This window comes from Vulpes lagopus, chromosome 10 (genome assembly GCF_018345385.1).
Source record: "Vulpes lagopus strain Blue_001 chromosome 10, ASM1834538v1, whole genome shotgun sequence".
Taxonomy (NCBI): Eukaryota; Metazoa; Chordata; class Mammalia; order Carnivora; family Canidae; genus Vulpes; species Vulpes lagopus.
The window spans coordinates 40,095,418-40,122,484 of NC_054833.1; the positions used below are offsets into that span (position 1 = coordinate 40,095,418).

Here is a 27,067-nt window from a genome sequence, read left to right on the forward strand (position 1 = left end):
CTGTAGGTGACCTGTGTAGGACAATGCCTGGAAGTCGGCAAGTGGGGTTCAGTAATCAGTAGCGTTTTTACTGCACGTCCTGCAACCGAAATCAAACCGAACCCACCTTTCTCTGTAAAGGAACCCCACTTGTCCCAGGGTGGGAAATCTCTCCTCTGAAATCCGGGCCTGCAAATTATAAGGCTATTCGGCTTGTGTGACCCAATTAATAGCCTTCTGTCCCGTGGGCCTCTGCAGACACCTCACTTTTTGCCCCAGGGGCCCTTTGGCTCAGCGAAGCCGCCCACCCGTGAGGACAGAGGCTCCCCTACTTCCTCAGGAGAAGAAAGTGCGCCAGGAGGAAGCAGGCCCACTGGTTGCTGAGCTGTGGAAAATAATTAAACCAGGAGAGGGAAAAAAAAAACCCAGGTCCTTTAGAAATCAGGTTGGGTATGAATGCGTAGGGCGTGGCCCTCCTGTATAATTAGCCGCGCTGCTGGCTCTGGGAGCCGCCTGCCCTCCCCTGGCCCGTTGTGTCAGGCTTGGGCCTGCTGCCGCTCCCCTCCTCTCCTCCTCCTCCTCCTCCTCCACCCCCTCCTCCACCTCCTCCTCCACCTCCTCCTCCTCGGCCTCCTCCTCCTCCTCCTCCCCCCTGTTCCCTATAGGTGTGTCTCTGGGCTCTGGCGACCTGACCCACTCCCCGTGGAGACGCCAGCCCGAGAGGTCACCCTCCTGCAGCCCCAGCAAGTCCCCAGCGCGCCAGCCGAGTGACGGGCCATGGAAGCCGCAGATGCCTCCAGAAGCAACGGGGCCAGCCCGGAAGCCAGGGATGCGCGCAGCCCGCCGGGCCCCAACGGGCCCCTGGAGAACGGGGCCAAGGCCGAAGGCCAAGATGCCAAGACCACGAACGGGCACGGTGGGGAGGCGGCCGAGGGCAAGAGCCCGGGCGGTGCCCCGAAGCCAGGGGAGGGCAAGAGCTCCCTGTTCTCGGGGAACGAGTGGCGGCGCCCCATCATCCAGTTCGTCGAGTCCGTGGACGACAAGGGCTCCAGCTACTTCAGCATGGACTCGGGGGACGGCAAGAGGTCCCCGTACGCCGGGCTCCAGCTGGGGGCCGCCAGGAAGCCGCCCGTCTCCTTCGCCGAGAAGGGGGAGCTGCGCAAGTCCATCTTCTCGGAGCCTCGAAAGGCCGCCGTGTCCATAGTGGAGCCCGGGGAGGCCCGGAGGAACAGCTACCCCCGGGCCGACGGCGGCCTCCTCCTGCGCCCCAAGTCGGGCTCCGAGGAGGTGCTGTGTGACTCATGCATCGGCACCAAGCAGAAGGCCGTCAAGTCCTGCCTGGTGTGCCAGGCCTCCTTCTGCGAGCTGCACCTCAAGCCCCACCTGGAGGGCGCCGCCTTCCGCGACCACCAGCTGCTCGAGCCCATCCGAGACTTCGAGGCCCGCAAGTGCCCCCTGCACGGCAAGACCATGGAGCTCTTCTGCCAGACGGACCAGACCTGCATCTGCTACCTCTGCATGTTCCAGGAGCACAAGAATCACAGCACGGTGACCGTGGAAGAGGCCAAGGCCGAGAAGGAGGTAATTTGAGGGGGCATCTTCTCCACTGGGGGCTCCCGAGGGGGCGGGCCTCGCGTCTCCACTGTCCTGGGCTCTTTCAGAAGACGCTTCTCGCCCCTCTGCACCCACAGGCTGGAGTGGGGAGGGGGGGGCTGGTCAGAGGCGGTTCCCTAATCCTCTAAGGCCTCAGGAGACAGGGGCATTGCCTAGATGAGCAAACGGAGGCCTGGAGATGCCTGGGCGCTTGACCAGGGTCCTAGGAAATATTCAGGTCTGAGCCGAGAATCCATCTGGGCTCAGTGCTGAGCTCTGTGTCTGGCTGGAAGGTTTCTCCTCCTCCTCCTCCTCCTTCTTCTTCTTTTTAATTCTAGGGAGACTGAATTCTTCCCACCTGAGCCGGACTGCCCACTGGGGCAGGGGTCATGCATGAGGAGGAGGGAATTTGGGGGCCACTTAAATGCTCTTTTTTTTTTTTTTTCCTGGCTTTAGAGTCTGCATTTGCAGTACAGTGGCTGCTTGTTGCTTACTTGATCCCCTGGCCAGTCCCTTGACTTTCCCAATGGCCTCCTTCGTCCCTTTCTTTCATTGGGCTGTGTGTGGTCACATGTGTGTACATCTGTGCCTGTACGTGGACACACTTGGGGAGGGTTGCAGTCTGTGGGTGGGTGGGCTGTCCATATACGTGTATGTGCTTCATATACATGTGGGTGTTTGGCGCACACATTTGTACGCGCGATATGCAAGTGTGTTTGTATGAGTGCTGCCTGTGTGATCCTGCCTTGTACCTCCGTGGGGAGGAGCAGAGGCGTGTGGAGACTTGTGAAAGTGTTGCACATGGAGAAGGTGTTCTGGGCCAAAGGCTCAGCTGTGGTTGCTGCCCCTTGCTGCACAGATGCTGGCCCCAATGCCCCACGACAGCCACGCAGCTGGCAGTCATGGGCACCCCCACCCCTCTGCCGGGGCGAACCTCCTGGTGCTCAGTGTGGGACACTTAGCCTTCCTCAACAGCTTCTCAACCCATCTGAATAGGGCAGCCCAGGACCCCTCTGCGCCCAGTCTTCCTGATGGAGAGTTGGCTGATTACTCTCTTATGGTGCCCCTCACCCACACTCTGGGCAGAAGGAGATGGGTTACAAGTGGGAAAAGACCCAAAGATCCTTTTTGGGAGTCTTGTTTAGCCCAGGAAGGTGTTCCCACTTCCTGGATGACCCCCGACCCCAGCCCGGCTTCTAGCCTTAGGCTGGGACACAGTGACAGGGCAGGGCCGTTGAACCCATCCTTCCGGAGCTTACTGGGGAAACCAAAACAGAACCAAGGGGCAATCATCTTCACTGGGTACAACCAAAACACTGCAGAGCCTCAGGCTGGTGTTCTGGGGGACAAGGCCCTTCCATTCTCTCGGTCCTGGTTCCCTATGGTGTGGGACTAGATTGGTGGTCTTCAAACTCCGCCATGAAGTCCCTGGATTCTTGGAAATGTCAGGGATGAGGAGGGGGCAAATTGGTGCCGAGAAGGCAGTGGCTTCAGTTGCTCACTTCTACTACAAGCAATATACACTTTTGCGTATCTGTATTTTTTTTTAAGATTTTATTTATTTATTCATGAGAGACAGAGACAGAGGCAGAGACACAGGTAGAGGGAGAAGTAGGCTCCCTGCAGGGAGCCCGATGTGGGACTCAATCCCAGGACCCCGGGACCACTACCTGAGCCAAAGGCAGATGCTCAACCGCTGAGTCACCCATATATCTGTTTCATAGAGTTTGCCTGCAAATTGCATCTGAAACCAGAGTATCACCTGAGGAAGCCCAGGTGTCCCTGGAGGATGGGAAGGTCTCAGGCAACCCTCTGTGGAGGCACCAGCAACTTCGAGTTCACCTTCTGGTGCTGGGGGGGAGGGGGCTGCATAGGATTCAGAGACAGAGCTCTCGCCCTTGAAGGCTCATGATGTAGGTCAAGAGGCAGAGCTCAGACGCACAAACAAGCCCGGGGAGCATCCGCCCAGTTACACAGAAGCAGCTGTAGATCAACATCAAATCGTAGAGGGTGGAATGCCGGGCTGGCTGGAGTCCTAGCAATCTCATCTGTCTCTTCCTTCATCTTGCAGACAGGGACACACACAGGTCCAGGGAGAGGAAGGGACCTCTCCAAGCTCATAGAGAGGGGGGAAGAAGTCTCCTAATTCTCTTCCAATATATATTTTTTAAGATTCTATTTACTTATTCATGAGAAACACAGAGAGGCAGAGACACAGGCAGGAGGAGAAGCAGGCTCCCCGAGGGGACCCTGAAGTCCCTGATGAGGGACTTGATCCCAGGACCCCGGGATCACGCCCTGAGCCAAAGGCAGATGCTCAACCACTGAGCCACCCAGGAGCCACTCTTTTCCAATATTTGATAGCAACTGAGGGGAAGGGCATCGAGGAGGTGGGATTCAGGATACCTGTGCTTTCCAGGGGCTTTCAGGGGAAAATGATCCATGGGAATGACGTTAATAATGGGGGCTTCAGACAGCGTATGTGTGTGTGTGTGTATGTGTGTGCACAAGTGTGCACCAGCGGCAGAGGGTAGGCAGGGAGAGGTGTGGGGTGGCCAGGAGCCTGGGCTGGAGCATGGCTGTTTGTGTAGGCTTGGCTTTGCTAGTAGGTCAGACGTGGGGGACATTGGCACACAGCAGGGTTAGTGGGTTGATTGACTGAAATGAATAAGTGTGTCAATCCTGGCATCCTTTGGAGGCATCCCCTGCAGACCCAAACATCAGCCCACACACCCTTTTTTGCAAGGAGCCCTGTCCAGAACCTGTTCTGCAGGCCAGCTGGTGAAGGCCCAGGTGAGGTCATCTTTGACCTATCTCGAATGGTTGCATGAGGCTGCAGATGACAGCCAAGGCCGTGGGTGCTCATCTCCTGGATTTCGACTCTACCTGTAGCCTCTGAGCAGAGGCAGCGTTGGAGAGAAGGCCACTTGACGTGAAAGCACGATGATCCTTCCTCTGGTGGACCCAAGGTCAGAATGTTCCAGGTCCACTCCACATGTTAGAAGGGGTTCCACAGGTGTCCTCCAGTCCACGCCCCTGCCTCTGGACATTTCCCAGGCTGGATTAGGCTGATGAGATCACGATGTTCCTATGCACCTTTTCTGTGTCTCACGGCCCCTCCTGTCTATCCCAAGTCCCTCCTGCTGCATCGGGTCAGGATGGAGGACTCCTTCTGGCCAATGACTGTGTGCTCGGAGGGTGGCCTGCCTGGCCCCTCCTCCACCAGCCGCCCTTCCCTGTGTGGAGGGGCGCCCAGCCTCAGCCTGGCTCTGGGAGTATGAGCTCCCGGCTCATCCCCACGTGGACCAACCCCTCAGCTACTCCCCTGCCCCCGGCAGGCTCGGTTCCCCTCTCTCTGCCGCCCTGTGGCTTTGCTTCTCCCAGTTCTTCCATGGAGGCTGAGCCACCAGGTCACTGGGCGTGGCAGTCACCCGTCAGTCGTGGGCTCTGGGAGCTGTGCTGGTGTGGGCGCTTGGGGCGGACAGTGGTGCCTGCGATTGGGGCACAGGCCAGGCAGAGGCGACTCTCCCGGGGGATCCTGTCAATGGTGGGGGGTGTGGGGGGGTGCTCCGGGACAGGGTGGGTAAGAGAAGAGACAGGCGACCTCTGTGGGTGCTGAGGGGAAGCAGTTTATCTTGTAAACTCTTTAGAGACAGGAGACAGGGCAAGAAAGTGACAGGCTGGGAGACATTCCGGTTTTTATGGAGCGCACCTATGTGCCAGGTGTTTACCCTACTCCTGACAGCAGCCCCACAGGGCGTGAGCTACTGCACCTATTTTATAGATGAAGACATAGGCCCAAAGATGTCAGGACACGTCCCCAGAGTCACAGCACAGGGTGCCAGAGCTGGGGCTCCTTCCTCTCCACCTCTACCAGTTTACACTTGGTTTTCATAGGATGGCAGGCTCTCCTGGGGGCCGTCCTCAGAATGGAATCACCTGGAGAATCAAGACACAGCTTCTTGGGCCTTTCTTTGCCCCGGGAGGTGCTCGTTCAGGGGGTTGGGGGCCTGGGATCTGTATTTTTTAAGTCTCCCTCTGGGATTCCGATGTGTAACCTGGTTGGGAATCAGGCATCTTGTCCCACCTCACCAGAAGGAAACTGAGGCCTGGGGAAAGGTGGGGTGACCTTCTCAAGGGCCCACCGCTGGTCTGGAGACAGCCTGGGTGCGACTCTGTCTACCCCCTCTTGCCCTGTCCCTGTCCTGACACCTGAGGAAGCAGAAGGGATCGTAAGTCCCAGTCAAGCGGACGAGTACTGGGCTATTTGACATCTGGGTGGAAATGGGGGAAATCTATCCAGCATTTCAGATTCTTATCCAGATAATTACCATTTGTCTGAGAGTACAAATTTGGCAATTAACTGGCTCATTTGGCAAATATCAGAGCCAACGGCCCATGTGGTTAAACCAAGCCTGAGGAGGATCACAGCCTCATCTCCTCTGTCCCCGGGGGGCAGCGCAGGTACATATGTCCAGGTGAGTCTGCACCCCAAGGCCCAGGCCCATCGGATCAGGGGCGCCACCAGGGCCTGTGCCATCACTCTGCTCTCAGGGAAACCTCTGCTTTCCCCAAGGCCAGAGGGATTTGCGGCAGGGTGGCCTGCCCAGGGCCCATCCCTGCCAGCAGCGCGAGAGGCAACCTGACGAGTGTGGGAGCAGGGAACAAAGGAGGCATTTAGGGACAGGCCTGGGCAGGGTGGAGGGAATGAACCAGGAGTAAGAGGAAGTGAGGAGGGAGGTGGAGGCAGGGATGGAGGAGTGGGGAGCTGGGGCCACATCAAATATCAGGGGCTTTAGTCAGATTCCAAGAGAGGAAGGGGAGGGAGAGAGAGCTGGGGCCTCCAGGGGCAATAAGGAGGGTGAAAAAAGGGGGTGACGAGGGAAGAGGCAGGATGACCAGACTGTTCCATCGGTGAGCGGGGGAGCCTGGGCAGGCCTAAGTTAGCAGGAGCGAAGGGACGTCATCCCGGAAGATTCAGAGCAGAGCCTAGAGGTTAAGAGGACACATAATGAGATCTGAGCCCTGAAGGGCTTTCTAGCTGTGAGAACTCAGCAAAGTTCATCATCTTTTTAGGCCTTAGCTTCTGCATCTATAAAATGGGGTAACAACCTTTGCAGATTCAAGAAGAAAACACCTGGCACATAGTAGGTACTCAACAACACAATTTGTGTCCTTCCTTCTCCTCATGTTGCAGGGGGCACCCAGTATTTGGGAGCCTTCCTGTGTTATATTCTTTCCTACATCCTGCCTTTTTTTAAAAAAATATTTTATTTATTTATTCATGAGAGACACAGAGGCAGAGACACATGCAGAGGGAGAAGCAGGCTCCCTATGGGGAGCCCAATGTGGGACTTGATCCCAGGACCCCGGGATCACACCCTGAGCAAAAGCAGATGCTCAACCGCTGAGCCACCCAGGCATCCCTGTCCTGCCTTTTCCAGCTTTGTGCGGCCCTATTAGCAGGGGAAAAATTGCCCAGAGCCACATAGATGCTGGATACATCCCCAGGGAGGGTTTGCACACTCCAAACCCTCCTCCAAAGCGGGGAGCCCTCATCCCAGAGGTGGCAGTGCAGAGCTCCCAGTCCCGGGCCCCTTCCCCCATCCTGCTATGTCCTGCAAGTCAGGTCTTGCGAGGCCCCCTCCCAGCCTGTGTCCAACTTCCCCTGCGCCCCAAAGAAAATAAGGAGATGAGTCTTTCCCCTGCCCTGAGTCGTCCGCCCACTGCTGCAGACAGTGCGTCTCTACTTTTGACCCTGCCCTGGCATGTTTCCAGATCAGGGGCCTCCCCCTCCTGCCCTCTCGGGTCACCGGGGGACACCTCTGGCTCCCCTCATTACGCCTCAGCCAGCCCTGCTGCCCGCCTCCCCGCCTCCCTTCTGCACGATGGCCCCCAGGGTCTGACTCCCTCGCCCTCGGTCTGGGCTCCTCCCAGTTCTAACACCCTTCCTTCGTACTCACTCCCTGCTTCCTCCTCCCTCTTGGCCAGTGGATCCATGCTTGTCTGGTGAGACTTCTCACCCGTAGGCCCCCACCCAGCCTCGTGCTCCCACGGCTCCTGGCAGGGACCCCAGCACCTCAGCTCACTCCACGGGACTCCTCGGGCCTTCACCTGCTCCGCTCATACCTCCTCCCACTGGCGAGGTCGGCCTAGCCTCGTCCCCGTTCTCTCCCTCCATGGCCACCGGGCTTCAGTTCTCCACAATGCAAGCACCTGTGTGCACGCTTCCCCCTGTGTCCCGACAGTGTACACACTATCCCTGGACCCAATGCAGTGGCACCACCGAACACCTGTGCCCACCCCCTCGCTCACCTGTACCCTGCTGGCCTGCTCGCCACACGGCGGCCCCTCTTCCAGGCCTGGTGTGAGTGAGAGCATCCGGCAGGGCTCCTAGTCCATGGAAGGTGCCCCACACAATATGATGCTGGCCTGGACTCTTCTTTTCTTTTCTTTTTTCTTTTCTTTTCTTTTCTTTTTTTCTTTTTAAAAATATTTTCTTTATTTATGAGTGACACAGAAAGAGAGAGAGAGGCGAGACACAGGCAGAGGGAGAAGCAGGCCCCATGCAGGGAGCCCAACGTGGGACTCGATCCCAGGTCTCCAGGATCACGCCCTGGGCTGAAGGTGGCACTAAACTGCTGAGCCACCGAGGCGTCCCCCCTGGTCTCTTTCTAAGGCCTTCATTTCCCTGTTCCCAGGTCATCTCGTGATCCCCAGGGGGCGATCCTCTTACTATGTCCATGAAAGATAGACCCACTGAGGCATGGAGCACTTAAGTCACGTGCAAAGGCCACCTGCTTGGAAGTGGTGGTAACTGGGTTCAAATGTTTGGACTCCTAGTCCCAAGTTCTGGGCGAATTCTCTCCTGGATCCCCCACACTGTCCTTTCTCCTGGGTACAGGCCCCACACAGGTACAGGTGAGAGTGAACGCACTTTCATTCTCAGCTTTCCGGTCCATCAGGCCTGGTTCTGTGGATGCCAAGGTAGGGGCAAGAAACCCAGGGACCAGTGCCATCCTCCCCCCCCCGCCCCGCTTCCACCAGGTCAGGAGGTGTCAGCTACAGTGAGGATGGCTTCCAGCTGTCCCCTTGACCTGGAGCCAGGCTCAGGAGCTCTCCTGGGGTGGGCCAGGTGCCTGGCACAGACCCATCATCCAGCCCTTTGTTTCTTCCTTATGGCTCAGAATTTTCCAGGCCACTGGATCTGCCACCTGCTATGTTCTGGGCTCTTGGGCTCTGCATTCTCGGGGTGTGTGAAGGGCGACTCTGCACATCCACAGTGGGGTCTCATCCCTCTGCTCCCCACTCTCCCAGCACTGTGTCTATTGGCACCTGGCTTCTCCCCAGCTTTTTTCTAGAAATAAGGTTGAAACCTATCCTCATCTCCTTTCTCTCCTTTCCTCCTGACAATCATTTTCCATCTCTGTGAATGGCATTTTCCATGTTGTGGGATTTGCAACCCATTACTGGTGGGGCAGATGCTTCCTGAGAATGTGGAGTCTCTTTGCCTGGAGAGCCCAGGAGTATGTATGGGCAGAGAGGGGGTGCAGGGTGGGATTGGGGGCTCTCCGTCTGGGACCTCCACAGCTCTTGACTAGGCCTTCCCATCTCCTCTACTAGCTCCCTGAGCTCTGGGCACCCTTTCCAAGAAAGCCAGGGAAGCTCTCCCCACCACCAATCCACTTCCCCAGGTGTCTGTGGAGGGAACACCTGCAGGGTGCAGTGAGCACCCTGCTGGCCTGGTGGAGCCCTCCAGAGGGGCAACACGTGCCAAAGTCTGTATCCCTCTCAGGACTCCTTGCCAACAGAGCTCACATTCTTAGCGGTTTGTGGCTTCCTCGTCTTGACTTTTCTTGTGGGTTCCTCAAAGAGATAGCTGGAGAAAGGCACAGATCTCCGCTCAAAACCCAGGGTAGTGGGGAGACCATGAGCACCCCAATGCATTCTTGGATGCCTTAGTCTTCCTGCCTGTGGGTGGAGATCACCCACCAGTCCTTCCAAGCTGAAAGGTACTTTGAGAGCACTGGCAGGGACCCCAGCTAGAACAAAGAGGTGCCTCTTGACTCGGCTGAATGGGCTTGGCCTTAGCTTCATGCCCGCCCCCCTTTTGTCTCTGTTGTAGCTGCTTTCCAGAGAAAGAATTTTCCCAAATGGAAGGAACATATGAACCATACTTTCCATATCCATTAGAGCTCACATCCCAAGGCACCCCTCATGGGTCCTCTTCTCAACCTCACCCCAGACCACAGCAGCCTGTGTCCTCCTCTGATAGGGGATGCCTGGAATCTCTGCTGATCTTCCCTCCTCCTCCCTTCACTGCCTCACTGGCCAAGCCTCCTCCAGGGACCCTGAATAGAAGCCCCTATCTTGCCCAAACTGCAGATTGCACTGCCTTTCCCATAAACAGGTTCATAGCTATACCTGTCCAGACGGAGTCCTTGCTGGTTGCAGCCCGGGCTCCTGCTTGCAACACAGGCCCCACGTCATGGCATAGAAACGCTGCACACTCTTACGGCCCCGGGACACTCCCTGGGCTGGGCTGGGCCAAGCTGGGCTGTGTCCCCTTTCTCCTCTAAGCTTGAAGGAAGCAGGAGCTCTCCTTTCCTCTCTCTAGGGCCCTCAAATCCATTGAAAGAAGGGGGGGGGGCATAAATGAACCATCCCTCCTGATCACTTTGGGTGGAGGGACCTGGTAGAGGTTTGGTCCTTCTAAAGGTGTGGCTGGGATGTCTAGCCCCCGAGGCCCGAGTTCACAGCAACATAGTGTTTGACTTATTGCCAGATCCCTGGTGACAGGCGTGATGCCTGGCATTTCTGAGGCCCCGGCGACTGTTTGCAGAATATGGGCTGAAGGGCTGAGTGGGGAGCCCTGCCCAACTTGGCTCCCTGGCTGGGCCGACACCCTGATTCTCTGGTGCTCTTTAACCTCCTCCCCCGGACTTCTCCAACTCTGGCTCCTTCCCTGCAGACAGAGCTGTCACTGCAAAAGGAACAGCTGCAGCTCAAGATCATTGAGATTGAGGATGAGGCTGAGAAGTGGCAGAAGGAGAAGGACCGCATCAAGGTGAGCCACCCCCAGACTTTGGCCTTGCTCTATGCTCAACCTGCCTGTCCTGACTGGCAGGAGGAGAGACGTTGGCTCCAGGCCTCAGGCCCCCATTAACACCCCACACTTATTTCTTCTGGGTTTACCCACCCTTCTGGCATCCCCACCAATTTCCCTTCTAAGTCTAGGCCAGGCATTCAGTTGGGATCTTATCCATTACCTCATGTTTGTTTGACATCATCCCAGCAAATCAAGACCCTAGATCAACCTGTCCTCCACTGTGTCCTCCAGTATCCTCTGCTGTCTGTTCCACCCACCAGACCACCCAGCCACCAAATGCATGACGTTGACCTTTAACTTGTGCCAGTATGGTTAGATGCATGACTGCTATGGTTTGAGCAATTAGAAACCATAATCTGAAATCAGTGACTCCTGACCCTGGCTGCATAAACAGCTTGTCAAATTCACTTTCTGAATGATGTTTGGTTTTCGTTGAGGTTTCATTAAGTGCAACCTGACTCATAGGAGAATTTCTGGGTCCATGGAGTCACCCAAGATTGGAATGATGGCTCAAGTCAACCCACCCAGGGGAGGAGTCACAGATAAGAGTTGGCTGTAAACAAACCTGGCCATCTCTGTCAATAGATGGCATCCCTTGAATGAGATTCTTAGCCAAACAGGCTTGCTGGGTGGGGGCAGTAGAAATGCCCTGGTTCTGACTGTGGGGTGGGGACCTAACAATACACTTCGCTAGGGAGGTTTTTAAAATTCCTGAAACCCTCTTTCCTCTCTCCTCTCACTCTGGACCCAGAGCTTCACCACCAGTGAGAAGGCTATCCTAGAGCAAAACTTCCAGGACCTGGTGCGGGACCTGGAGAAGCAAAAGGAAGAAGTGAGGGCTGCCTTGGAACAGCGGGAGCAGGATGCTGTGGACCAAGTGAAGGTGATTGTGGATGCTCTGGACGAGAGGGCCAAGGTGCTGCACGAGGACAAGCAGACCAGAGAGCAGATGCAGAGCATCAGTGACTCGGTGCTGTTTCTGCAGGTACAAAGCAACTCTTCTCCCATTCGATCCTTCAATCCTTAGGTCCACAGTCCCAGACCTTCATCCAGCATCCATCTGTCCATCATCCATTTGTCTACCATTCCTCATCCATCCTACCTTCCTTCCTTCCTCCATTCCATCTGTCCATTTAATTTTTCCATCCAAGCCATTTCCCTGCCTACTCTAAAGATGGCAGCAAATATCACCTTGTACCAACTTCAGTTGATATGTACTAACAGTGCTCCAGGCTCAGAAGGAAAGAGTTCTGGGATTGACTAGTGAGGTGTGCTCTGGGTATGGGGTGTGTTGTAGAAGTGCTGCCCATGTGATATCCTTGACTTTATCTGTCTATTCATCCACTCATCCTTCCAACTGCTGGAGAGTTTTGGGTACCACTACATGCCCAGGACTCTGCTGGGTGCTGCAGAGAATAGAGAAGTATAAGACATGGTTTTTGCCCCCAAGGAGCTGCAATTCAGCTGGGAAGATAAGACATGCACAATTAGAGAGCAATACAGAAGAGTATGTAATTAAATGATAAAGCATGTGGTTCAGGAGATAAGTGCCTATGGAAGCTCTGGGAAGGGCAAGCACGTGGGAGTAATCTAACACAGCTTTGTAGAGGGGGTGGAATTTGAACTGGGTCTTGAAGGCTCATAAAGGTTTGAGAAAGAAGAGGGACTTTCCGGTGAGGGGGAAGGGAAGTGAGAAGCACAAAGTGCAGAGGCAGGCTTCGAGCGTGGTATGAAAAGGTGGAGGTAGCACCATGACTGACCCAGAGCGTTCTAGAAGCTCCTTGTATCTCCTAGTGTTTTTACTCCCAAAGACATCACAGCTTGTATCACTCTCATCAACCCCTGCGAGGTAGGATGATGTGTCCAGTTGTGTGTGTGTGTAGGGGGGACCATGCAGCCCCATATCTGATGACTAGCGCCCTCAAGGTTGTTAGTGTCAAGTGGAGTTTAGTCAAACCCAAGGGGGGCTAGTTAGTAGCAGAGTTGTGTCTAGAACCCAGCTTGTCTGGCTCCCAGCGTTGAGCCTTCCAGCTGGACTGAGAACTCCCTGCAGAGAAGGGTCCCCCCAAGCTACTAAAGACCTAAAGAGTTAATGGCTTCTTTCCTTCCTTGGTAGGAATTTGGTGCATTGATGAGCAATTACTCCCTCCCCCCACCCCTGCCCACCTACCATGTTCTCCTGGAGGGGGAGGGCCTGGGACAGTCCCTTGGCAACTTCAAAGATGACCTGCTCAATGTGTGCATGCGCCATGTTGAGAAGATGTGCAAGGCGGATCTGAGTCGTAACTTCATTGAGAGGAACCACATGGAGAACGGTAGGTCTGCCCTGCCCCAGGGCCTGCCCCAGGGCCCTGGGCACTTTCCTCCCAGGCCGATTCCTGCTGCCTGGGCCAGCATCCAGCCAGTTGGCCCCTCATTGTTCCAAACTACTTGTCCTGCCCAAGGTGTTGGGACTGGGACTCGGGGATTGTAGCCTCCATTGAACTGGCTGCCAAGGTTATGCGGTGTTCCAAGGGCCCTCAAGGACAGTGGGCATCTGGGCCCTGGCTGCACAAATGCCTCCTCTCTACAGGTCATCCATCAAACTCGGGGATTAATTTCATTCAGATCTACATCTGATGATGGGGCCCAATCCAGCAGCTGTGTGGATGCTGCCACTTGTCAGGGCCAGATGCTAACCTGGTGACTTTGCAGACTCCCGGAGACATGACCTAGAACTGCATCACGCTTGGAGGGAGATTTGCCTGTCACCGTGGCTGCCTTGAGTGGTGTTGAGCCAGAGGGTTGGAACTGGCCCAGTGGGCTGGGCTGGGGACAATGGGGCACATATGTCTCAGTGATTCACCAGCTCCCCTGAAGTCAGCTTCTCTGTGAGTCATGCTGTCCCCCACGGAGGCCAATTGAATCACCTCACAGAAAGCCTCCTCATCTGAGAAACTACTCCATTAAGTCTTTTCTCACCAGCCCAACCCAACCCCTTCAGGATCTGAAGCTAGAGCACTTTCCCTCAACGCCCCATCCTGTGGCCCAGGCCCAACACAGGGCTTTAAGGACACTTCTGGCCCAAACACCCCAAGGAAGTGGTCTCTTTTGTCTCCAGATGGAGCATGTGATTTCTTGGGGATGAGGAAGGGATAATAGTGTGCAGGTGTGCTGGAGTTGAGGGGTGCATCTATATATCTGGTGATGGTGACATCACACAGAGTCCCTGTGAAATGTGGGGGACATTCAGTTACACCTGAGGGATCCATGAGTCACTGCGGCAAGACAACCACTTGGCTTCAAGAGGCATTTGGATCCTGAAATCCTCCTTCTGATGACAATGGTGATGACATTAACGGTGGTGGCTGGCAGTGCCTGAGGACTCCCTGCCTGCTGGCTTCCTGCGAGCTCTTTCCTTACAAGGGCTTACTTTCCCTGCGGGATGCAGCACATTTCACAGACGAGAAGGCCGAGGATCTGAGGGTCCGAGGGTCTGAGAAGTAGCTTTTCAAAGGGCATGCAGCTGAGCTGGGGACGTAGTTGGGATTCACACTCAGCTACTCGGCCTCCTGTGTCTTCCCATGGCTGGTGGCCATGCAGAGCAGTTGGGGTGTGTGATGATCACAGTCCCTGGGGTACAAGCCTGGGGAGGGGGAGGGCCTCTGCTGAGGTCTGGCCAGACAAATGAGGATGACTGTGACTGGGCTAGGGTGGCCCATGAGCCTTGTGGGGACCTCTGCCTGCTGCCCATCCATGTGCCATTTCTAGGTCATGACTGGTTGGCCACAGCCTCTGAGCAGGTGTGGGCCTGTGCCCTGTGCCCTGTACAGGAAGGTGCTGCCGGGAGCAGGATCGGTGCTGATGTCAGCAGCCCTGCACCTGTGCCTGGAGACCTGGGCCTCCACGTGGGTTTGTTAGTTTGTTGGTTGCTGCTGTATTGTTGGGAGTGTGTCTGACTATAGGGCGGTATGTGCATGTGAGGGGGGAGTGGGGGGGGGACGGGTGGCCAGTGAGTCAGACTTCCTCTCCTCCTGGATGCCAGCCTACCCATCAGACCAGAGACTCAGTCCTACCCTCAAAGGCCCAGGGACTGAGAGGCACCAGAGCACAGTCCTCCTGAGCTTGTGGAGTTGGGGGTGGGGGGATGGGGAGCATGGGAGGAGGGCTGGGCCAACACCTGGGAGGACACGGGGTTTCCTCCTGTGTGTCAGGCCCCTGCTAGGTACAGGTGGTGGAGATGAAAGATGAGGGCCTGAGCCACTCATTCCCTCTCTTGCCCTGGGGAGACAGAGAGGGAAGGACAGAGGGAAAGTAGGAGGTGGAGAAGCAGTAAGAGGAAGGAGTGGGGTAGAGGGCAGCTGGGGGAAGGCCAGTGAGGCACCACAGATATGTTTGGGTTTGGGGGTATACTTGAGGGCGGGGTGGGGCAGGGAAGAGTCAGCACCCCCCCAACTCAGCTCACTCCCCTCTGTATGCCTCTGCTCAGCCGGCTGCATCCCTGGCCATGGAGGCCGATGCGAGGACCCCAACCCATCCCCTTGGGCTGCCGAACATGGCTGGGACAAAGTGATGAAGTAGGGATGAGGGCTCATGCTGCCCCCAACTCTGCTCTTATTGGCTGTGTGACACTGGACAAGTGGCTTCGCTTAACTCCTGAGCCTCAGTTTCCTTGTCTGTCACATGAGGATCTCCATACCAGCCCAAGGGCGGGCGCTGTACACGGCACCTTGTAAAGTGCCAAGTGCCGTGCCTAGTGTGTTACTCCCAAGGGCCCATCGAGGAAGTAGGTGGCTCACTGCAGCCCCTCTCTCACCTCCTCGCAGCTCAGGAGCAGAGGGCATGCTGGGCAGGCCGTGGCCTGCTCCGAGGTTGGAGAACCTTGCCTGTGCCTGGGCCAGGGTGCCAGGGGCCGACACAGCAGAGCCCATAAGCTGGGCATCCCAGGGGCCAGCTCCTCCTCCCCACCTGCCCCTCTGATGAGTGACCTCTGTCCTTCCCAGGGGCTGACCATCGCTACATGAACAACTATACAAACAGCTACGCGAGCGAGTGGAGTGCACCTGATACCATGAAGAGATACTCCATGTACCTCACGCCCAAGGGTAAGGGAGGGCACCCTGCCGCTAAGGGTGCTCTGGAGACCCAGCCGGGTCCCCCTGTGGCAGAGTGGCTGTCGCTAGGTTTGCCTGGGGAAGTGCTGGCCCATACCCGCTGTCCCGGACGAACCACGAGCGGTGTCCTCTTTCATCCTCAGAAGCATCCGGGTTAGAGATATATTACTGGCACCCTGCCCCCCAGGCTCCCCTCCCTGGAGCTCTGGCCCCTGCCTCCAGGCCAAACACTTCTTTCCCTTTCCTTCCAGAGGGTCTCCCGGCTGCTGTTTTCACCAGCAACCGTGTGCCAGGCCTGAGCTGGGTTCTGCTTCTGCTCGAGTCTTGGTAGTGCTATGGGGGGGCTGGTCCCCCAGAGCCATTCTGCTCAAGGGCAGGGAGACGGGTGGCTGGCCTACCTTTCCTCGCCTGTCCCTCCCTGCATGCAGCCTGGCCCCGAGCCCTCCCTCTCGGGGCGCTGGACGGTCACAGCCTGCGCCAGCCTGGGTGGAGGTATAGACCAGAGCCTGCCTGTCTTCGCCCTGGGGAAGCCTGTTGCATTCTTTTGCACCAGCAACAAACCACAACAATGCCCGTTACATAAGGGTGGGTGTGCCAGGTGTGTGAGCCCTCAGATAAAGGGCGTGTGTATTTGTGTGAACGTGTGTCAAGGTGGTCTCAAGAAGAGTGGGGGGTGTGGGGAAAGGTGAGGAAGGAGCCGTGGAGACGTGGGGAAGGCATGAGGTGCTGGGGAGGGGAGCCTCCGGGCCTGGGCACTGATTCACACACCTCAGACGCGCACACACACCATGGGAAGGGCGTTGGGGATTTAGAGAGATGAGCTCAGTGGGAGGAAACTGGTCTCTCCACCCAATTTGAAAACAACACCTGGGCCCTGGCAGAGGCCTGGCGAGGCACCTGAGCGCCCGAGTCCCCCCTGCCCCACATTCCTGGTGTGGGCCAGGCCCGCCAACCTTGCCCCTTTCCTCCCCGGGGCGCTGTCTGGGGGGCCTAGTCCTGGGAGCGGGGGAGCCAGTGAGCGGCACTGACCAGCCTCCCCAGTGTCCCTTGCCCTGGCCAGTCCTTCCGAGGACCCTGATGGGCACGGATTCCCCAGCTGGCCCCTACTCGGCTGCCCCCTGCTCTGTAGGAGGCTGAGGGGGTGTGGGTTCCACTGTGGGTCGTGGGGAGGGGAGCAGAGCAGCTGGGGGTAGAGGCAGGGACACAGACCTGCCAAGATGTTGCCCTCGATCCAGGACCTGGGGACATTGGGTAGGTCACTGCCCTCTCAGTACCCCCACCTGAGAAGAGAGAAATTCGGCTCAGATGCTAGGAAGCCTTTCAGCTTGTCACTGAGTCAGACGGTGACATTTGTAGGTGGAAGAAACAGGTTCATCCGGTGTTCCTGCCCTTGTACTGAGGACAGGAGGAAGGAGGAAATCTGCCCTTTGGGAGCTCCCAGGCTCAGGGTAGAGGCGAGGGAAGGGCCAGGGAGAGTCAGCAAGGGGATGGGGAGACAAGGCCACCCAAGGGCCAGAGGTGTCTGGGAGCTCTGGGGCAGTAGGCCTGGGAAGTGAGATATCTCCTTGGAGGCTGGTGTCCGGGCCCCTGGAAGAGGGGCCGTGTGCTCTGTGAAGAGGCTTGGCTGTGATGGACAGAGGGCACCCAGGTGTGAGCAGCCACAGGGCAGAGGCTTACAGAAGAACTAGCTGGTGCTTGGCCAGGTGGTGGGCCAGAGCTGGGAGTGGGGTCGCTGCTTAGGTGGGAGGGGAGGAGCTGATGGAAGGACCCTGACACATGTGGGAAGCATGTAAAGTGGGAGTATGGATCCCACTCTGCCAGCCTCTCAAGATTGTTCTGAGAACCCAAATTTGGAGGCTTCTGTGTAATGTAAGGTCTTATCCCTGGAGGGGGAAGGGCCTGGGAGATGTTTGTGGGCACCAGCTCATCATCACTGGTGAGCCCTCAATTGGCCAAGGGCCCAACACTTGTGCCCCCCAGAGCTGCCATGATCCTCCTTCATCACGGGCACCCCATCTCCCAGCCTCTGGGGTCTCCATCATGCAAGGACTGGCTCAGGAGAGAGGTGTTGGCTTTTCCAGCCTTGGTGATCCTCAGAGCCCCCAGGGAGGGTGACCATATCAGTCTATGCAGGAGGCTCCAGGTTTGTACCTGAGGCTCTTGTGTACTTACCAACAGTCTTCCTTTCACTGTTAAGCGTCCTGATTGGGAGGGCAAATTAAGTGGCTGCCTATGCTAGACCCAGAAGAACTGTCTTAGTGATGGAACCCAGGTCCTGGGACAGGCAGTGGGGGGCTGGATGGGGACAAGGAGTCCCAAATAACCCCCTCAGGTCAGAAGCCACGGGCCTACCTTGAACCAGACTCACCTTTTGGCAATGATGGTTCATCCGCATCTGCTTCACAGGCGGGGCCAGGACATCATACCAGCCAGGGTCCCCCAGCCGCCTCTCCAAGGAGACCAACCAGAAGAACTTCAACAATCTGTACGGCACCAAAGGTGAGAGGACAGCTCAGCAAGGGGATGGGCAGGGCCTGTGAGGGGTGGGCAATGGGCAGGGGGGCTGGACTCCCCAATGTGAGGGGAATGTGGGGAGCTAGGATGGGCTTAGGGGCCCCAAGACAGGTGGGGAGGAGTCCTACTGAGCTCAAAGTGTGTGTGTGTGTGTGACATCATTAGTTAGGCTGTGGAGAGGCAGCCGGGCACCTCGGCATCCCCGGAAATCCGAGTCCAGAGAAGTCTTCTTTTCCCTGAAGGGTGAGCCAGGGACACTGAAGCAGGGGTTCGGGGTGGAAGCTTCTCTTAGCAAGTATCGTGACACAAGGACCTGCAGAGGACCTGGGTCCTTAACTGATCTGTGTGCACTTCTGTGTTGAGAAATCGCGATGGTTAAAACAGACTAGTGTAGCTGTAACCAGAATGCATGGCTGGGCATGTAAGGGGGCTGTCCCTGGAAATCCGGGAGGTACTGCTGCCATGCCAGGTGAGTGATGCGCGCTTAAGACCCAGAAACAGAGAGGGGTGGAGACGTGGCTTCCTCCGGGAGAGCTGCCAAGCACAGATACCCTTCTGCCCGGTGCACCGAGGGCACCGTTGTGCCAAGGGTAGGGCCATGTGCTCCAGAGGCCCAGGTTTTTGGAGGCTCTGGGGTGCCTGCCAGCCGTGTGCAGCGGGCCGGGCCTGGGGCTGCTCCACCAGAACCCTGCCTCAGATGTGGCACCGGGAGGTCTGAAGAGGGGAGTGGAGGGGCCTCTTCGGTGAGGACATGGGCCCGGGAGATCTGGACGGTCAGGGGCACCTGTGGCAGGGCAATGCCCAGGCCTCGTGTCAGGACCGGATTCGCATTGTTACCGCCACATGCGGGGTAGACCATGCGCTCCATGAGAGCAGAGGCTGGGTCTGTCTGCCTCCTTCTGCTGCAATCCCAGAAGGAGGGCTCAGCAAACACGAGTCGGAAGAGAGGAGTGGGCAAAGAGGTGAACGAAAGGATGGGCCTCTGGGCCCTCGGTGCTCACTGGGGGCCGCCCTGGAGAGCCTCCGGAGGTCCCCGTGGCAGGGGGTTCACCGAGGGGCGGGTGGGCAGCCCTGGCCACTTCTGACCACTGAGCCCCGCTGTCAGGCCCCCAGCCTCCTGCAGGGAGTGGTGGGACAGGACTGCCAGGACTGGGCCCGGAGCAGGTGCATCACTGTGAGGGCTCTGAAGCCCCCCAGACTCGAGCGCCCTCATTGGTGCTCCTGCTGGTCCTTCCGCACCCTCCCCACTGCCTCTCTCCTCTAGACTGTGGGACACTCATCAGCCTCTTCAGCTCGGCAAACAGAATTTCAGGACTTGGACCTGCTGCCTTTGTCCCAAAGATTAGCATGTGTTTCTGTTTATTTGCTTATTTGTTCTTTCATTCACCCGCCAACCATACAATGGAATCTTCTAGGGACCAGGCGCAGCGCCAGGCGCTGGACGTGATGCTGGGCCAGATGGGCATATCCCCTGCCTCAGGGGGGTGGGGGTGCAGGATGACCTGAGACCTGGGGCTGAGGCACACACAGACTTGAAGGAGATGACAGGGAAGCCGATGCCAGAAGACCCAACACATCTGTTAGGGATGGGGAGCAGGTGGGGCAAGAGAGAGCCAGGTGTGTGCGGAGAGCTCAGGGGCAACCCGGGTGCAACGTGGAGCGTCGGGGAGGGGCTGAGGGAGGTGAAGCCAGGGGGTGGGGGTGGTGGTCAGGGTGCAGCAGCAGCCCCTGAAAGCTTAAGGACTCGGTACCTGAGTCTGAGGACAGTGGGCCCATAGGTAGGGCAGGGGCATGCAGACCCTTTGTGGTTTAGGACAACTCTGATGGCAGGAAGCGTGACGGGGGCTGGGCAGAGTCGCAGAAATGGTCTCGTCCGGCCCCTCACCCCCCCACGCTGGGCCACACCGGTGTGACCCCTCTCCCTGTGTCCGGCCAGGTAACTACACCTCCAGGGTCTGGGAGTACTCCTCCACCATCCAGAGCTCTGACGACCTGCCCGCAGTCCAAGGCAGCTCCTCCTTCTCTCTGAAAGGTGAGCCCTCCCCACCCTGCCCTGCTTCTCCCGTCTCTCTCCTAGCTCTGCGCTGGTCTCTGCTCCGTCACTCACCAGCTGTCCACCCTGGAGGGGACAGACCCTGGCCCGAGAGCCAGGGAGCCGTCAGGGGAGGCTCGGCGGCACCGGCGTGGGTCGGAGCTTGCTTCCGTCACGCTGGTCCCTACGATGAGCTGCACTGTCAGGGGGCTGGGGATGCCGTACACTCCACACCCCTGTCCCTGACCTCCCCAGGGTGCCTCCATCAGGGCCACCTTCTGAGTCCTCCTGCTGCAAAGTTCAACTTTGTTCATCCAGCAACAACCCACCTCCGTTGACTCTAGAACCCCGTGGCTGCATAGCCGCCACCAACAACCTGCAGGGTCAGAGTCCTGTCAGGCCCTCCTTCAGGAAGGAAGGGCCGGACCATCTCTAAAGCCTCCCGAGTCTGAGTCTGCTCCCCAGACAAGGCTGAGGGGTCAGTGCCTCCTGTCCCCTGAGGTTGGCCAGGGTCCTTGTGTCTCTTCTGAAAAGCCCTAGGACAGCTCTGTGGGCTGTGGTGTAAGCCAGTCCGTCTTCTGACCCCTGAGACATCCCGCCTGGAAGCAACGAGAAGCAGGCTGGCTGGGGTTAGGGAGACGGAGGGAGGCAGGCTCCCAAGCAGTGGTCTTCGAAGGTGGCTTTACCATTCAGCCGTCCCTTCCAGGCTGGAATCCCAGCCTGTACCCAGGGCAGGGATTCTTGGAAGGACCAGCTAGAAGGGAATATGACTGGAGGGTCCCCAGCCCGCAAGACCCCCAGGGATGTCCTCTCCCCAAGCCAGGGCTGGGAAACTCTGGCACTTGCCTTGACCTGTCTGGCTCCCAGGAGCAACTCCCTGCCCTCTGGTCAAACCTGGATCAAAGGGAAGATGGTCCCCTCCCAGCTGATGTGATTTGGAGCTTCCATATGCTCCCCAGTATCTCCCCCATCAGCTTGTAGCACCTCCCCTGGCAAAGGTCTTGCCCTAGGAGAGCCCCTCCTGAAATACACCGAGCCCCAGAGGAACAGCCCAGGAACACCTGTGGTCACATCCACACAGATCAGCTGGGAGTGGCCCTGGATGGTGGGTTCTGGGCCCGGGCCTGCCCGTGTGCAAGCAGAAGCCCCGCCTGTGAGGATGGCCCCACCTGCACCTACTAGGGCCACCAGAATAGCAGCGCGCCAGGGTGAGGTGTGACTCCCTCTGGCCCCTCGTGGGACCAGGCCGTGCTGCTAATGCCTCTCTCTCTCCCATCAGGCACTGGGAAAGTCCCCTATCAGTTCACCACCTTGGGACAGGCCACCACAGAGTTTTCCAAACCACTGGACGGCAGTGGGCGGTTTAAAAATAATCCTGGTACCTGCCTGTCTTCCCTCCCCTTCTCCCTCCTACAGCAGGGCAGACGGGACATCCTCTGGGGCTCTCTGCCATTTCTAGGGTGTCCTGGTCCTCCTCCCCAGAGTTCCCTGGAAGACGGATGCATCTCCCCACCCCGCCCCACCCCACCCCACCCCACCCCAGCACCACTAGCTCAAGCTCACCCTTCCCCTGGATTTCTGTCTGCTGCACAAGGCTGGTCTCCTGGACCACACCTTCCCCCCCATCCCCATCCCCATCCCCATCCCCATCCTCACCTCTCTCGTGGCTGGCATGGGTTTTTCTTTCTGGGAACTAAGAATTGAGATCTGAATTCCCCCTCTGTCCCATCTGCCACCCAGGACCCGTGGAACCCTCTCTTTCCAAGGTTGCAACTCCCACAACCCCCACATGCAGGGGGAGACCTGGGTTCTCTGCTCTGCCTCCACCGTCTTGCTAAGTGCAAACCAAAAGGAAAGGTCAGCCCGGCTGGCGGCCTGGCGGTGCTGAGCTGGTTTTTGGGCCTGACCAGTGCATCCCCCCTCAGAGCAGACTAGAACAGGGTCCCGGGCTGCCCCAGCCGAGGCCAGACCCTGTTATTTCTTGAGCTTCTCCTGTTGGGGTCAGAGTCTGCTCCTTCCCAGGCTCCACGGCTTGTCCCTGCAGGCCGATGGCTAAGGCCAAGAGCTTCCCACCGCTCTGTGGACCAGAGCCCCTTAAGGATCCTGCTGGGCTGAGGGGAGCAGGGCAGGCAGGAGGACCAGGCCCAGAACGCCGTGGCCTTGCTGTCTTAACCATGGACTTTGGCCACATGGCAAACAACTGCTGGGCCCCAGCCCCAGCCTCCTGCTCCTGGACCCGGTGACAGGCAGTGGAACAGGGGCAGAAGGAACATGAGGACGGGTTTGGGCATCCTGCAAAACCTGGGTTCCTAGCCTGGCTGCCACTTCCTGGTGGTGCAGCTCGGGGCAAACTGCTCACAGAAACAGGGTGAGGGTGAAGGAGAAGATGTGTGCGGTCCTGCAGGGTGGTGAAGGGTGGGCCCTGTCCCGCAGCCTGGCAGTAGGAAAGGGCGCCTCCTGGTGGAAGCCCTGGCCGGCTGTGCCCGTGGGAAGCGGCGGGGCCGGTGGGACACCTTCAGGGCAGGTGCAGGGGGACATCCTTGCAGAGCAATGAGATCCTGACCTGGATTTGGGGGCAACTCTCCCCTGCCCCCGCCAGGCCCAGCCCACCTGGCCTGTTCCTCCTCCCTCTGTTTGCCTGGGTGCCTCCTCCCCTGGGCCGGCCTCCCCAGGATTTTCCACCCTGCCCACCCCGAGGCTGCTGCACACCTCTTCAGGGGTAGCTGCGCTTGGTAGCGGGCTGGCTGGAGCTTGGTGGTCACTTGGGAGCCGGTAGCTGTGCCGCTAGGGCCTCGGCAGCCCTGACGGCCAGGCCCTGCTCCCTCCGACCAGCGCCTCTCGTCTCTGCAGGCTATCCTTCCCTCATCAGGAGCCAGAGCCCCAAGGCCCAGCCCCAGACCTGGAAATCTGGCAAGCAGACACTGCTGGTGAGTGAGGGGCTGCCAGGACAGCCTGCCTGGGCACAGACACGTCCAGAATGGGCACTGACTGGGGCTCCCTGGGGGGCAAGTGGTCACCAGTCGCCCAGGGGATGTGGTGGGAGGATGTGACATCTCTGGGCCACAGGATGGAAGGAGGGGGTGGCAGTGGCCGGAATTCCTATGTTCAGCAAAGGGTAGTAGAGACCCGGGACTAACAGGCAGCGGACCTGGGCAAGCACGCACTTTCTGGGCCTCAATTTTCTAATCTGTAAAGTGGGCATCCCTGGTTTTTTTTTTTTTTTCATTTGGCAAATAGTGGCTGGGTGTCTGTACTTGCTGAATGATTTTGTCCCTATCAGCTCTGGGAGTGTGAAATTCTCATCCAGGGGATGGACATCCTAGTGATGGGTGCCCCCGCCCCTTCCCGGGGCCATTCCCCAGCTCTGACAGCACAGAGGCCCTTGGGGTTATAGCATGATGAGACAGAGGCTGTAAAGTCCGGAACAGATATATTTAGGGGTTCAATAGCTAATGGCCCTGAACCAGGACCTGAAGAGCTACACACAGGGAAGCATGGCCTTGGGGCCCAGCCAGCTCAGGGGATCCCGGGTGAATCAGATTCCTTCTTTGAGACTCAGTTTCTTCGGTGTTATAAGGCAGTACTGAGTTAAGGTGATCTCTAGTAGCCTTTAGACCTGACCGCTGCCCGGGACCTCAGTGAGTGGGGGCTTCCTTCACATGCTAGGCCTCCACCTCCCAGAATGCTTCTCTCTTGGAGCTGAAGCAGTCCGATAGCTGCCCCGAGATGTGGGTGGCATCATGGCTCTGCTGGGGACAAGGGCCGGAGTCCCCAGCTCCCTGCTGTCTTTGCATTTGGAGGTCAGAGCATGGGGAGGTGATTTGCTCGGGGCCACAGTGGCTGGGGCTGGTTTAATTGGAGAGAATCTTTAATTTGCTGGTGATGGGAGCTAAGTAATCGTGTGTGTAATTTGGAGCTGGGCCCAGGGGCACAGCGACGGCAGGACTGCACAAAGCAGATACGGGGAGGGGAAAAAAAAAAAGAAAAAACAGGGTTTTTGTTACTGGACTGAGTCCTTGCCATGCCTGCCACACACTCTTCCACCTCCCGGAGCCTGGGTCCCAGTGGAGAAAGCTCATTACCACCTTGAGACGCTTGGCAGGGCAGGGTTCTGGTGTCCGCAGCTGGCAAGCAGTGCTGGAAGCATGGGGGCCGATGCTGGGACACGAGGAAGGCTGTCCTGCGAGCCAGGATGCCTGGGGCCTGGCCCCAGCCCTCGTGCCAACCTGCCGTGGGGCCTCGTGTGAGCCATTCTTCCTCTGTGCTGCAATCCCTCCGTCTGTAGCAGGAGTCGGGTGGCCCAGCCTTCCAGAAACAAAGACTTGAGCCATTCCTAGGTCTATTATCGATTGCTTTGGGGTCCAGGCCCTGTTCTGATGCTAAGAGCTGTGTGACTTGGGCTACGTCTCTCTCCTTCCAGGGCACCTCTCTCTCCTGCATTTGTTTCATCAGTGGCTTAACCAAGGTCTGAGCTAGGGACTCGGCCCCACATTCCACAGCCCTCCTCTCCCCAGCGTCCCGCTCTGGGCCAGATGTAGGGCAGGCAAGGAGCTACTAGGGGATACCAGTTTCCAGGCCGGCCTGGAAGGTCGAAGGCAGCGGCTGGGAACATCCTTGGTGTCTCCTGTGCTGGCATCAGTGGCGTGTGAGGAGGGTCCACTCTCTGACCCAGCTCAGGGACAAAACCGCTTCCAGAGCCCCGCGGAGGGCTGAGTGTGCTCACATAGGTCAAGCAGCAGCTAACCCGGCCTCCTCGTGGCCAGAGGGAGATTTCTCAGGACTCTGTGAGCTGACTGGGGGCGGAGGGGGTGCCACACGCAGAGCTCGGGGGAAGGTTGTTGCTGGCTCCGCACGGAGGACGCTCCCTGAGTGAGGGGCCAGGATGAGAGAGGCGTTGGGGCTGGGGAGCCCACATCCGTGGCGGGCTGGGCAGTAGGTTGCCTTCTCTGTGCCCTCTCTGTCAGGGGAATCGTGCAGAGAGAACAGAAGCAAATGCCTGAACTTGGGACTCAGAGCAATTCAGAGACATGGTTGGGGTTGTAGGGGGTGGTGGGGAGCTCTGGAGCTGGACTGCTAGGGCTTGAATCCCATCTCCCCTACTCACCAGCTGGGTGGCCTTGGGCGAGTTGCTTAGCCTCTCTGTGCCTTGATTTGTTCATCTATAAAATGGGTATGATACTAGTAGCCCACTTAATTGGGCGGCTGTAAAAACTCCATGAGTCCTTCTAAATCACCTGTAACAGCACAGCACCCTTCTGCAGAGGTGAAGGTGTGGTGCGAATGGGAGCCGTGGCGGTGCTGGGGTGGTGGTGGGGGGATCCTAGGCCACAGAGAGAAGGCTTGATGGGGGGGCTGAAGTTTATGTTCACCAATCAATCGGTGAGAATGAGCTGATTAGGAAATGAACCCCGAGACTCCGATAATATGGGGGCCCAACCCTGGTCACAGGGTAGTAGAGCCTGTGGGTTAGGTCACAGGCCCCTAGAATCATGGGGTTTGAAGTACTGCTGCTTCCCCAGGGGTGGGGTGCAGGGGGGTTAGACTAGGGTGGGTCTGGCTAATAGGCTCAGCTGCCCTCCGCCCTCCCTAACCACTCTTGTTTCACCCCCAACAGTCTCACTACCGGCCGTTCTACGTCAACAAAGGCAATGGGATGGGGTCCAACGAGGCCCCGTGAGTTCCAGGCAGGCAGCAATGAGGCGCTGCCACCCCCGCCCTCCCCGGCTGATCCTGCTGCTCTTGCTACTCTTCTCATCTGGGTGGAAGGGAGCCCCCCCTGCCCCCTGTCATCAGCCACGCTCCATCCAGGCCCCTCCCCGGCCTTGGGGCTTCTAATGGTCACCATCTTTCCTGTGCTCAGAGGCCAGCCATCGCAGGGCTGGGACATAGGTGGGCTTCACTCGCCTAGCCCCCCACCCTCTTCTTAGGTACAATTGCTGGGGCCCCCAAGGTAGCGGCCTGTCTTTCCTGCCCGTGCCCCTGCAGCCTCGAGGCCTGTTGGCCATTTCTCTCCAAGGCTCCTTCCCTGTGATGTGGCCAGTAGGGGCCTGGCCATGACAGGCGCCCAGCTGCCAACCGCACGGGCCCAAAGGGCCCATCAGGAGAGTGGCCCTGAGCGCCCTGCCCTGGTCCTGCCAACCGCTGCCCAGCCTGAGCCTGCAGCCCTTGGCTGAGCCATCATCCCAACCACTTTGGGTGTCACCGTAGCCACGCCGAGACCGAGGTCCCCGGGGACGGGCTCTCCTGGCTGCTAGGATGGTCTTAGCCAAGATCTCTCCCTCTTCTACCGGCTGAGATAAGCCAGTCCCTCAACATGGTACAATCCTTCCATGAAAATAGCCACTGGCCCAGCTGCCCAAGGGACGTGCCACGCACCTGCGGAATCCTGGGGTTCTCGCTGCGACGGGAAGTGGGCGGGCTGGGGACACTGTGTCTGGGCTGGTAACTTGCAATTTTCAGGTACCTGCTGCTGTAATTTTTAAGGGTGGCTTACCCACTGCCCCCCACCCTCATCCACTGGCTGCATGGGTCTTCCTCCTCCCTCTGACTACCTTCCATGTCGCACGCTGTCATGGGGCTCAGGGCCTGGAGAGGGGACCAGAGCAGGAGCAGCAAGGTGGGCACCTTCCTCTCACCAGCCCTCCGAGGGCCCCGGGGGCGGGGGGGCAATGGGGTGGGGGCCGGCTGGCCAGGGGAGGAGAGGGCGACATACAGCTTGGGCTTTCCCCTCCTGAATAAACCAATGAT

General features: G+C 58.1%; 1 protein-coding gene across 2 annotated transcripts; it reads left to right on the plus strand.

The window, feature by feature from the left end:
* Window positions 1–548: 548 nt before the first annotated feature.
* TRIM29 (tripartite motif containing 29) lies at window positions 549–27,067 on the plus strand. Of its 2 annotated transcripts, XM_041769901.1 has the most exons (10): window positions 549–1,560; window positions 10,544–10,639; window positions 11,433–11,666; window positions 12,798–12,996; window positions 15,664–15,765; window positions 18,181–18,273; window positions 20,225–20,320; window positions 21,600–21,698; window positions 23,171–23,247; window positions 25,935–27,067. In XM_041769901.1, exons 1-10 carry the CDS (start codon window positions 757–759, stop codon window positions 25,995–25,997), a joined length of 1,863 nt encoding a protein of 620 aa, XP_041625835.1. In that variant the 5' UTR covers window positions 549–756; the 3' UTR covers window positions 25,998–27,067. The 2 variants fall into 2 exon arrangements, with proteins under 2 accessions (XP_041625835.1, XP_041625836.1); XM_041769902.1 differs by lacking the exon at window positions 21,600–21,698.

Coding starts and splice junctions, on each gene's coding strand:
- TRIM29 (XM_041769901.1), top strand. CDS start 757: ATGGAAGCCGCAGATGCCTCCAGAAGCAACGGGGCCAGCCCGGAAGCC. Junction 18,274..20,224: donor CAATCTGTACGGCACCAAAG/GTGAGAGGACAG, acceptor GTGTCCGGCCAG/GTAACTACACCTCCAGGGTC. Junction 21,699..23,170: donor GCGGTTTAAAAATAATCCTG/GTACCTGCCTGT, acceptor TCGTCTCTGCAG/GCTATCCTTCCCTCATCAGG.